This window comes from Rhinichthys klamathensis, unplaced genomic scaffold (genome assembly GCF_029890125.1).
Source record: "Rhinichthys klamathensis goyatoka isolate OS25496 unplaced genomic scaffold, OSU_Roscu_1.1 h1tg000599l_1, whole genome shotgun sequence".
Classification (NCBI taxonomy): domain Eukaryota; kingdom Metazoa; phylum Chordata; class Actinopteri; order Cypriniformes; family Leuciscidae; genus Rhinichthys; species Rhinichthys klamathensis.
In genome coordinates, this window is record NW_026607054.1 from 848,252 (window position 1) to 860,793 (window position 12,542).

Consider the following 12,542-nt stretch of genomic DNA (forward strand, 5'->3'; position numbering starts at 1 on the left):
CCCTAGTTATCTGGATGACGTGCATCGCTTATAAAAACATGGCGCCGGCTATCGAGATGCAGTGAGTACCTCGCGGAGCTCCTCAGAAGACTCCCGCGGCTGTTATTTGTTTTATCCGCGGTAAGAGTGTGTATCGTCGGCGTGCGTGCTAAGCAGATCGCGTTATGGATTACTAACAGGAAATTATCCTCATCGTTGTGTGACCTGCTGATTGTCGTTGAGATACTGCAGAGGAAACCGAACGAGTGAGTAGCCTAATTCCAAAACATGAACTGGATTGACGGATGAGGAGCCTAGAGCCTATATCTTCACGTCTGAGAAGCCAGGGAAAATGTGGACCAGACTCTTAAGGGGAAAAGGAGTCGTGAGTACAATTTAGCCAGCGCTGACATGACATGACCTGACTTAACTTTGACTGTTTTTGAGTGGGGAATTTTATTCTTTTTTTCCTCCTACTGACTATGTGAACTATTTTTGCTGTGGATTACTGTGGGGATTACTGATGGACAATTTATGAACTGTTTTTTGTTTTTTCACTTTCACTGCTGTGCTGAATATACATCTTTGAACGCAGTTCTATGTGTCCTGTCGTATTGAATGGTTGGTGGTCTATTTAAGAGTGATTATTATGGGTATTATTGTATTGAGTATGCGTGTATAATCTTTATCTCATTAAGTGTCGGGTTTTGTGACAGAACAAGACAGATGCACAAGATCTTTGTACGTTTCCCTAAAGTGAACTTTAATTAATGACAGAAATCCTGTCTGGCACCCCAGCATATAAAAACCCCAAACAAAGAGTGTGGGAAAACGTTACATAAAAGTGGCACCCCAGATGGGACCCAAATATTAAAAACTTGTGTAGAAAGAAAATACACTCAACCTACCCTTCATCATGCAAACAACCAATCCTACAAACAAAATGGCTGCCTCTCCAAGCAGGTCTTGCCATGAAATGGAGGGTGATCAAAACCAAACTCCACCCAAGGCCTTTAAAGATGATCTTATGGATGTTATGGCTTTAGATCAAGATGGAATTCAACCCTCTCTTCCTAGCAGTACCTTGGAAGGTTTTCAGGCCCTTTCATCTCAACATACTCTGCTGGATATGGACTTAACTGGAAGTTTTGCTCTCAGACCCCCAATATCACCTTCATCTCAGCCCTCATTAGGATTAACTGGATTCATGGACACTCTGACACTTCAGCAATTGAGTGAAATGACCAGAACACAATACCAGAGTCTAAAAGACACCTTGTTCACTGAAGTTGGAGAGCTCAAAAATTCCATAGATACTTTCACTTTGAATGTGGATACTGCATCTGTGAAACAAACTACTGAAATAAAACAGCTTATGAGTAATCAGTTTGAGCATTTCAGGAAAGAGTTTAATAACATGCTGCATTGGCGACTAAAGAATCATCATGCAGAGGTATTGAAGGATTTCAATACAGTCATGGAACCAATGGCTAATACTCTGGATCTTATACAAAAGACCACTGATCAATATACTCAACAAATGAACATCTTTCTAGCTCAGAGAAGTTCCGATGGGAATTTACAGAATGAACTCCACCAGTGCACGCAACATTTTCAGCAATTGGCTACAGACATTGAAGCTCTCAAGTTATCACAGCAGAGTTCAGTGAAAGCAACTGTTTCTGTACCAACAATTCCGTCACCATCTGCTTCTACTATGGTGGAAATGCCGGGGGTGAATACCAGATTACAGCGACTCCATTTAACATTTCAAGGTGGACTGGGTGACTCTGATCTTAATCCCCCAAGTGAAATGGTTACCACTGCTGAAGGTAGAGGACGTTTTTTGGGGAAACAGCCTGTGAAAATCCAGTTCCCATGCTTTGGTCGACTAGAAGACTGTGATGATCCTTTGATCTTTTTGGAGAAATGTTATGATTTCATGGCACTCCACCCTCTTTCTGATGAAGAATTAATAGCAACACTCAGGAATGTGCTCCATGGAACAGCTAGAGACTGGTGGGATGTTGCTCGACTTGAGACAAACACTTGGCAGGAGTTTGAATCTAAGTTTCTTTCTGCGTTCTTGTCAGAAGACTATGAGGATGAGTTGGCAGAGAGAGTAAGAACACGTGTACAGCAGGAGGGTGAGAGCATAAGAGATTTTGCTTATATGTACCGAGCTCTCTGCAAACGCTGGAAGCCACAAATTGAAGAGGATGACGTTATTAAGCTGATCTTGAAGAACATCAATCCTCAGATGGCAAGTCAACTTCGAAGTAATGGAGTTACCTCTGTTGATGGTTTAGTCCGTCTTGGACAACAGCTAGAAAAAGACAAGGAAAACCAGCTACAATATGAACAACGGAAAAAACCTTGGAAACTCAGAGTATCCAGCCCTGCTCCGGTTCAGTTGAATAACCCAGTAATCGCTTCAGTACCACAGGACTCTGCTAAATCTCCCTTCTGTTGGCGGTGTTAGGGCCCTCACGCTCCGAATTCTTGTCCTCAGGGCGGTCCTGCGAAGAACAAAAACTATAAAGGTCAGCAAAGTTCACATCCTGTTAAAGGTAACCATGATAATCATCCTACTGTTAGCACTGTCACTCATATGGAGTCTGTATACTCACCTACTCATCCATTCTCCGCATCTCTACCACAGCAGTTGATTGTTCCTGTAAATATTGACTCTTGGCAAGGTCAAGCTTTGGTTGACACAGGATCTTCATATACACTGTTAAATGAAAAGCTGTGGTTAACCCTGGGTTATCATACTCAACAGCTCAGATCCTGGACTGAGGGTCCCATTTATCTGGCTGATGGAGGAGCTCGGCAACCATTAGGATGGGGTGAAGTACAAATTACAGTGCAAACATTAACAGTCACCTTACCAGTGGTTGTCCTTGCCCCACAGATGCTTGCCTTTCCTGTTGTGTTGGGTTTAGATTATCTTTTCTTCAGTGGACTGCAAATGGACATCCGGAACAATGTCTATTAGTTTCATCCTGATCAAAAATATTCTTTTCTGAAAAATGATGATCACTTCCATGACTGGCATAATTCTTCTCCTCTTGCTCTTTTTTCTGCTCTTCCCCCTGGTACAACAGAGGAAGAACCAAACCATCTGCATGTAGCATGCCAAAACACCTGCCTAGATGAAAGGGGAAAGGAACGTTTTCTGACACAACTCAACCAGAATTCTGATGTCTGCACAGATGTTTTGGGTAAAACAAGTGTTTTGACACACAGAGTTTATGTTACCCAAGATGTTCCTATAAGACAAAAGCCTTATCGTGTTTCTCCTACGAAGCAGAAGGTTATCAAACAGCTCATTGATGAGATGTTAGCTGCTGATGTCATCGAGCCTTCCTCCTCAGCATGGTCTTCTCCCGTGGTATTGATTCCTAAGAAAACAGGAGGATATCGTTTCTGTGTAGACTACCGAAAGGTAAATTCAGTCTCTCAATCAGATGCCTATCTGCTTCCTACCATCCAAGAAATCCTTGAGTCCTTGAGTGGTGCTGTCGTTTTTTCCACCCTGGACCTAAACAGTGGATATTGGCAGGTTCGTATGGAAGAGGAAAGTCAAGATAAAACTGCCTTCATTTGCAGTCAGGGGCTATTTAATTTCAAGGTCATGGCTTTTGGCCTCAAAAATGCACCAGCGACCTTCCAGCGGTTGATGGAGAGAGTCCTGGGAGAGCTACAGCGTAAGAACTGTTTCGTCTATTTAGACGATATAATTATCTACTCTTCATCAATGGAACAGCACTTCCAGGACATCCAGGCTGTTTTGGATAAACTCAAAGACGCAAACCTGACTGTTAATATGAAGAAAACACATTTCTTCCGTACTTCTCTGAAGTTTCTTGGCCACATTGTGACTGCTACAGGAATTAAGGCCGATCCAGAAAAGACCAGAGCAGTCCAAGAATTTCCTGTGCCAAAGAACATGAAGGAAGTCCAGAGATTTTTGGGCATGGCCGGTTGGTATCATCGGTTTGTACCGAACTTTTCTCAAGTGGCCGAACCCCTGAATGCCTTAAAAAGAAAAGGTGCCAAATTCCTTTGGACTTCGCAATGTCAATTTTCTTTTCAAGCTCTAAAACAGCTCCTTGTGTCTCCACCTGTGTTGGGACATCCTAATCTGAATCTGCCATTTGTCATCTACACTGATGCAAGTGAGGTCGGCTTGGGAGCTGTCCTTGTGCAGCAAACAGGACTGGGCACGGAGGAAGTTCTGGCATTTGCCAGTCGTACCTTAAATCCGGCAGAAAGAAATTACACGACCACCGAGCAAGAATGTTTGGCAGTCGTGTGGGCCCTTGAAAAATGGAGGTACTACTTGGAAGGAAAATTCTTCACGGTCGTCACTGATCATTCTTCCTTGATGTGGGTGTTCAAAACACAGAAACCTAACACTCGTCTAATTCGGTGGGCTCTTCGACTCCAGGAATTCAACTTCACAGTGGAGTACAGGAAGGGGAAGTATAATACGGTTCCTGATGCTTTGTCCCGAGCCCCTGTGGACATTAATGAACCGGGCCTTTTGAGTTGTTCCACTGCTCTATCTTTGAGATCAAAGGTGAAATCCGAGGAAACAGAAGATCTGCCAATCACTGATCATGACATCTGGAAAGTACAGCAGACGGATTCAGATATTCACCATCTGTACGAACAAATAGTAGAATCAGGAGAAATCATTGTCAATTCCTCTACAAAATTTTCCATATTAGAGGATAAAGTCTACAGAGTCGTCCAGTTTCCACACAAAATTGTGTATCAAGTTTACATACCAAAAGCTCTCCGATATCAACTACTCCAGTCTCTTCATGAAGACCCTCTTGCTGGTCATCTTGGCAGATTCAAAACATTCAAAAGATTGCAAGCTTTGGTGTACTGGCCTAACTTAAACCAAGATGTCAAAGAGTTTGTACAAAACTGTCCCATTTGTCAGCGTTACAAGCCTGAATGTCGTCGACTTCCCGGCACCTTACAACAAACTATTGTACAACGTCCATGGGAAATGCTGGGAGTGGATCTGATGGGTCCATTCCCCAGGAGCTCATCTGGGAATGTTTATCTGATCGTTTTTGTGGATTATTATTCTCGTTGGGTTGAGCTTTTTAGTCTGCGCAAAGCCACCGCTGAGACTGTCTCACAAATACTTGTCAGAGAAATTCTTACCCGATGGGGAGTTCCAGATTACATCTTGTCTGATCGAGGATCACAGTTTGTCTCCTCTGTGTTCCAGGAGCTCTGTAAAAATTGGAACATCGGACACAAAATGACAACTGCATACCATCCCCAGACCAATCTCACTGAAAGGGTGAATCGTACACTAAAAACAATGGTGGCCTCCTACGTCAGTGACAATCATAAACATTGGGACAAGCTCCTACCAGAGTTCAGGTTTGCTCTTAATTCTGCTGTCCATGAGTCCACAGGAGTAACCCCAGCAGAGTTGAATCTCAATCGCTCACTCAGAGGGCCCATGGATGTGCTCTTACAACCACGAAATGTGTCTCCTGATGATTCTTGCTATGGAAAATTGACAGAATTAAATCTAATGAAGGAGTACGTTGAGAAGAAACTACTTTCCGCTCGTCAACGTCAAAAGCGTAACTATGACAAAAATCGTAGAGAAGTGGTGTTTGAGGAGAAGGACAGAGTATGGATGCGCACTCACCCTTATTCCAAGGCAGTTAAGTTTTTTTCAGCAAAAATTGCTCCAAAATGGCAAGGGCCCTACAGGATAGTTCGGAAATTAGGACCTCTGAACTATGAAATTGTCCTGGAGGACACTGGAGAAGACTTAAGAGTGGTACACGTCTCCAGGCTTAAACCCTGCTTTCCCTCTGCACAGGAACTTGAAGCACAACATCGTCCATTACTAGAAATCTTTAAGGAGGACAGTGATGAGGAGGAGTTTCTTGGATTTACTGAGAAAGACATTTGAAGACATCTGATTTGACGCCTTACCCTAATGGCCGGCTTTTCTTAAGGAGGGGGGAGTGTGACGATGTCATCAGGAAATAAATAAATAAATTGTAATTTAAATGTTCTACATTTATTTCCTCATTATTCATCTGTACATAACATTGAGCTCATTATTTACAAAAATCAAAACATCTCCATCATTTATGAAACTACAGTCATCGTACCTTTATGTAACTACAGTCATTGTAACCTGTGTGTCGAGTCAAGATGGCGCTGTCTTTAGTCCAGCCCCTAGTTATCTGGATGACGTGCATCGCTTATAAAAACATGGCGCCGGCTATCGAGATGCAGTGAGTACCTCGCGGAGCTCCTCAGAAGACTCCCGCGGCTGTTATTTGTTTTATCCGCGGTAAGAGTGTGTATCGTCGGCGTGCGTGCTAAGCAGATCGCGTTATGGATTACTAACAGGAAATTATCCTCATCGTTGTGTGACCTGCTGATTGTCGTTGAGATACTGCAGAGGAAACCGAACGAGTGAGTAGCCTAATTCCAAAACATGAACTGGATTGACGGATGAGGAGCCTAGAGCCTATATCTTCACGTCTGAGAAGCCAGGGAAAATGTGGACCAGACTCTTAAGGGGAAAAGGAGTCGTGAGTACAATTTAGCCAGCGCTGACATGACATGACCTGACTTAACTTTGACTGTTTTTGAGTGGGGAATTTTATTCTTTTTTTCCTCCTACTGACTATGTGAACTATTTTTGCTGTGGATTACTGTGGGGATTACTGATGGACAATTTATGAACTGTTTTTTGTTTTTTCACTTTCACTGCTGTGCTGAATATACATCTTTGAACGCAGTTCTATGTGTCCTGTCGTATTGAATGGTTGGTGGTCTATTTAAGAGTGATTATTATGGGTATTATTGTATTGAGTATGCGTGTATAATCTTTATCTCATTAAGTGTCGGGTTTTGTGACAGAACAAGACAGATGCACAAGATCTTTGTACGTTTCCTTAAAGTGAACTTTAATTAATGACAGAAATCCTGTCTGGCACCCCAGCATATAAAAACCCCAAACAAAGAGTGTGGGAAAACGTTACAGTGAGTGCGTGTGTGTGAGTGTGTGAGTGTGCGTGTGTGAGTGTGCGTGTGTGAGTGTGCGTGAGTGCGTGTGTGCGTGCGTGTGTGAGTGTGCGTGAGTGCGTGTGTGTGTGTGCGTGAGTGCGTGTGTGAGTGTGCGTGAGTGCGTGTGCGAGTGTGTGTGAGTGCGTGTGTGTGAGTGCGTGAGTGCGTGTGTGTGTGTGCGTGTGTGCGCGAGTGCGTGTGTGTGTGTGCGTGTGTGAGTGTGCGTGAGTGCGTGTGTGTGTGTGGGTGAGTGCGTGTGTGCGTGAGTGTGTGTGTGCGTGTGTGCGTGAGTGCGTGTGTGCGTGTGTGAGTGTGCGTGTGTGCGTGAGTGCGTGTGTGTGTGTGTGCGTGTGTGCATGTGTGAGTGTGCGTGAGTGCGTGTGTGAGTGTGTGTGAGTGCGTGTGTGTGAGTGTGCGTGTGTGAGTGTGCGTGAGTGCGTGTGTGTGTGTGCGTGAGTGCGTGTGTGAGTGTGTGTGAGTGCGTGTGTGCGTGTGTGTGAGTGCGTGTGAGTGTGCGTGTGTGAGTGTGCGTGAGTGCGTGTGTGCGTGTGCGTGAGTGCGTGTGTGAGTGTGTGAGTGCGTGTGTGCGTGTGTGTGAGTGTGTGAGTGTGCGTGTGTGAGTGTGCGTGAGTGCGTGTGTGTGCGTGAGTGCGTGTGTTTGTGTGCGTGTGTGCGTGTGTGCGTGTGTGAGTGTGCGTGAGTGCGTGAGTGCGTGTGTGTGAGTGCGTGTGTGTGAGTGTGCGTGTGTGAGTGTGCGTGAGTGCGTGTGTGCGTGTGTGAGTGTGCGTGAGTGCGTGTGTGTGTGTGCGTGAGTGCGTGTGTGAGTGTGTGAGTGCGTGCGTGCGTGTGTGTGAGTGCGTGTGAGTGTGCGTGCGTATGTGAGTGTGCGTGCGAATGTGCGTGTGCGTGAATGTGCGTGTGCGTGAGTGTGCGCGTGCGTGTGTGAGCGTGCGTGTGTGAGTGTGTGTGAGTGTGCGTGCGTGTGCGTGTGTGAGTGTGCGTGAGTGCGTGCGTGTGTGTGCGTGAGTGTGTGAGTGTGTGTGAGTGCGTGTGAGTGTGCGTGCGTATGTGCGTGTGTGAGTGTGTGTGAGTGCGTGCGTGCGTGTGTGTGAGTGCGTGTGAGTGTGCGTGCGTATGTGCGTGTGTGAGTGTGTGTGAGTGCGTGCGTGTGTGAGTGTGTGTGAGTGCGTGCGTGTGTGTGAGTGCGTGTGAGTGCGTGTGAGTGTGAGTGCGTGTGTGAGTGTGCGTGAGTGCGTGTGTGTGTAGGTGAGTGCGTGTGTGAGTGTGTGCGTGCGTGTGTGTGAGTGCGTGCGTGTGTGTGCGTGCGTGTGTGAGTGTGTGCACGTGTCTGAGTGTGCGCTCGCGTGCATGCGCGTGCGTGTGTGTGCATGCGTGCGTGTGTGTGCATGCGTGCGTGTGTGTGTTACCTGTCTGCTGGCAGTCCAGAACTTCCTCTGGAAGAACTCTAGTTTCATCTGAATACCCACAGCTGTTGAAACAATGAAACAAACCATAGCCAGTTGTCAGTGAACTTTCGAGAATTAAATATTTATAAAACAGATCGTTCTGGTAATGATAGGCTGAAACGCATTTGAAGTTGTTGTAAGGTTCTCAGTGAACACACACCTGACCTCAGTACTGTGCTGAACATTCACGGAGAACTACACTGCTTGGCAGAAAGATTATTATTTCTTATAAATAAATTATTAAATGTTTGCCGTTCTGTGTTTACTTTATGAAACCCTGCCAGATATATGCAGTAACCGCTTTATAAAATCAATAAGCCGTTTGTGTGTACAGCTCAGAGTCGTGTCTAACATCACCGCTTAGCACACACACACACACACACACACACACGTGTTCACAGCAAACGCCACACACTCAGGGTTTACACTTATCATGGATAACTTAGTTATAAGTTATAGTTGTCTACAGAACAAAAAACAAAACAAAAAAAAAGTTACATCTATCAGCTTTAACAAGAAGAGTGTGTATATGTTTAAAGGGGTGGTATAATGCTCCTGTGTGTGTGTGAAGTTTTACAAAATACCCCACAGATCATTTTTTATAGCATGTTAAAATTGGCACTTTTTGAGGGTGAGCAAAAACTATGTTGTCATCTTTCTTTTCTTCAGTACAAGCCTGCAGTAGCGAACCCCGAGCCAAAGCTTTACTGATCAGTTTTAAAGTCTTATCCATAAACTCTCTCTCTCTCCCTTTCATTATCATCAACATACGCAGTGAAGTACACAAAAACACTAGTTACAACTAACAGTAAACAATACAGACTATATGGCTTTTCAGGGGGAGCTTAATAAACTGGTAAACTTTATATCCGTAAAACAACTGCTATGAAGTGTAATAAAGTGCGCTCTCCCTTTCATTACTGCCGTGACCAGTCTCTCCGGAGACTTTGTTTCGTATTGTCCCTTTGAATTGACCCTCGTTCACAAAGCTGTCTGGAGTGAAATGATTTGCGCAGACATAAACGTAAAATGTATGTATATTTTGCGACGCATTACCTTCAAAACTAAAGCTAAAGCGCTGTGTCCTCAGTGGCTGGGAGGACGAGAGAAGAGGAAGAATGATCACTCTTACACCCAACAACAGAACACCGCATTGCTTACGATACATTGTCACTACAGCTGCGAGTGCGGACAAAATGGCGGATAGCGTACAGCTCGCTGGGGCGGTAACTATGGCATGGGCCTGAGCAGGATGATGTCACTGCTCAGAGAATCAAAACGCCATGTTTAATGAGACTGCTTTGTTAATGGGGATTAGTTGTATGCACAGGTGAGACCACCTGAGACCGCACTTCCGCCAGTGCCTTTTGTTCTGGCTGCAGGGTCGTCAGCCGGGAGCCACCCTTCACGGATGTTTCGCTCCTTTAATCCCGGAAAGGCCCCTGCAGCCAGCCTTAGGATTCGTCTTTCCCCCAAGCCTTGTCCTTTCTACGGAGCCAGAGCCAAAAGCTCCCTTGCTCTGCCTCCTCTGCCAGCTCCTTGAGGACTCTCTCCAGCTTGGCACCTCTGATGCCAAGGGTGTTAAGGAGTTGCTGGATGGAGGTTCCAGTGAAGCCCCTGAAACCAACTTCCACTGGGTAGGTGTATGCTCTCCACCCAGCTTGTGCGCATGCAGCTGCCAGGTCAGCGTACCTCTCCTTTGTCCTTTCAAAGGCAGCCTCCAGCCCATCCTCCCATGGCACGGTCAGTTCGGCCATAACGACTGTGTTTGTGACGATGGAGCAAATCACGATGTCTGGCCGGAGGGAGGTTATGGCGATCTCCTGAGGGAACTTCAACTGGGGATCCAGGTCAGCTCTAAGGGCCCAGGTGTCAGCAAGGACCTCTCTCTTACTGTGCTACTGTCTCCCCCTTGTCTAACAAACTGGAAGGGGGGGTGTGATGTTGGTGGGTTGGTATGGTTCACTTCGAGCCTGTGTGCTTCGATGGCTTCTGCCAGCTTTCGCAGGACTCTGTCGTGACCCGTAGCGTCCCTGGGTCAGCGCAGTCTTGCAGCTTGAGAGGATGTGCTGGAGGCTGGGGCGTTGGTGGCCGCAGAGCTGGCAGGGCTCCTCTGTGCCGGACCAGCGGTGCAGATTTTGGGGGCTTGGGAGAGTGTCATACGTGGCTCTGATCAAGAAACTTAGCCTTGCTTAGAGCAACTTCCATAGATCAGACCACGTGATGGAACTGTCGGTGACAGCCTCCCAGGTGGTCCCTCTGCCTTGCTGGGATTGGGTCACTGCCATGACCCTGTAGCCCTCCTCTTCCCCCCTCCTGACTTCCGAAATCACGAGCTGTTCCCTTTCCTCCCTTGAGGCTTTGGACCATGGCTTGGGTGGTGTTCGCCATCCAAAACCTGCCGTGCCATATTGCACCGCCCCTACGACCTCCTGGTGTTTTAGTCGGGTTATGGCCTTATGTGATGAGTCCCATCTTATTCCTGTTCTGACTTGGACTTTGGCACTCTGTACCACTGGGCCAGGTGAATCTTTTAGTTCGAACAGCAATCTCACCTTCTCCAGTTTATAGCCCAAGCTGATGGTTTTCAGCAGAAGTCTCAAGCTGTTCCTTCCGAATAGAGCTGCCCTTGACAGGCATCGGGGAAGGCCTAGCCACTTCCGGATGTAATTGTTTGCCTTAGCATCCATCTTCAGGACTGCTGAGAGGGGATGTCACACAGCTTTCAGGGCCACATGAGGCGATGGAACAGGGTGAACAGACCTTAAACCTGCCAGCTAGAGGGCTTTGGTCGATCTTCTTCAGACCAGCAGTGAGCTGTGCAGTCACAGAGACCACCATGGTTTTGACTGACAGGTCAGCCTCGACAGCCTTCCCAAGCTTTTTATTTATTAAAATAAAAGGAGAGGGTGGATTTTTATCATTGTAGGGTGATTGTGTTCACACACTGCCAACACACATTGTAAAAGTGGACTTTGTATAAGAAGTGCCCTTTAAAGGGGTCATGGCTGAGACACTCATCTTTCTTTGCTGAAGCCATTCTTTGTTCTATCATGATGAGGTGAAAGTTGTCTTCATCTCTCTAGCAGACGCCCGCAGGTCCTGTCTTCAATCAGCTGCTTTTCCTGATTCCCTCCACAGTCACTAAAGCCCCGCTCCAGCTCAAGAGAACAAGCCCAACTCAAACTCAAGTAAACATGTTCATTCTGAAGCCGGATCTGTCATATATGATGGTTTTGTTATGCAAGGACTCGCGAAGGCAGCCATTCTGTTGCAAAGTATTTATTTCTGTTTATGCATTGGCAAAATCAAGCCTTCGACCGAACAGCATTTATAGTAGACCTCAGGTAACATTATAAAATACATTCAATTCAATTCCTGACTCCTTCAAAATGGCCCATGTGTTTTAGTCATTATCACGTTCAAAACATGAGTGTAAGATTCTCCATAAGGAGAGCAGTCTCACACACACACACACACACACACACAGACACACACACACACGCAGAGACGCAGACAAGACACACACGCACACACACACACACACACGCAGAGACGCAGACACACACACGCAGAGACGCTGACACACACGCACACACACGCACACACACACACACACACGCACACACACACACACACACACACACACACACACACACACACACAATTTCCACTTGCACAACTAATGCAAATGTCAATGTAACAGTAATAGCACAAATGTTGTCAGATCTGCCTCTACAGTGATATCTATAAATACACCAGAGCTTATATCAGACAGATCAAGTGTAGTTTAGAGTGTGTGTGTGTGTGTGTGTGTGTGTGTGAAGTGGAAAGGTCAGTTTGAAAAGGAGTGAGAGAGAGATTTACAAAGCAGGGAACCTAAAATAAAATACCAATCAATCTCTATATAAATATCCATCTGTAAATTAAAGCAAGTAATTATTTATGAAATTTACTAGCAAGTTCTGAGTGAACTTAGTTTCAATGTAAATCATACAGCATTTTTATTCGCCGGGCTGTCGTGAG

At 45.8% G+C, this 12,542-nt stretch overlaps 1 protein-coding gene across 5 annotated transcripts in view; it reads right to left on the reverse strand.

The window, feature by feature from the left end:
- The window catches only part of cacna2d3a (calcium channel, voltage-dependent, alpha 2/delta subunit 3a), a 176,678-nt gene that overhangs the window by 30,342 nt on the left and 133,794 nt on the right, over nt 1–12,542 (reverse strand). For all 5 annotated transcript variants that reach the window (XM_056240465.1, XM_056240466.1, XM_056240462.1 and 2 more), the window contains one exon: nt 8,478–8,539. In XM_056240465.1, coding sequence (XP_056096440.1) covers nt 8,478–8,539 — 62 coding nt within the window. The remainder of the gene's footprint in view (nt 1–8,477; nt 8,540–12,542) is intronic.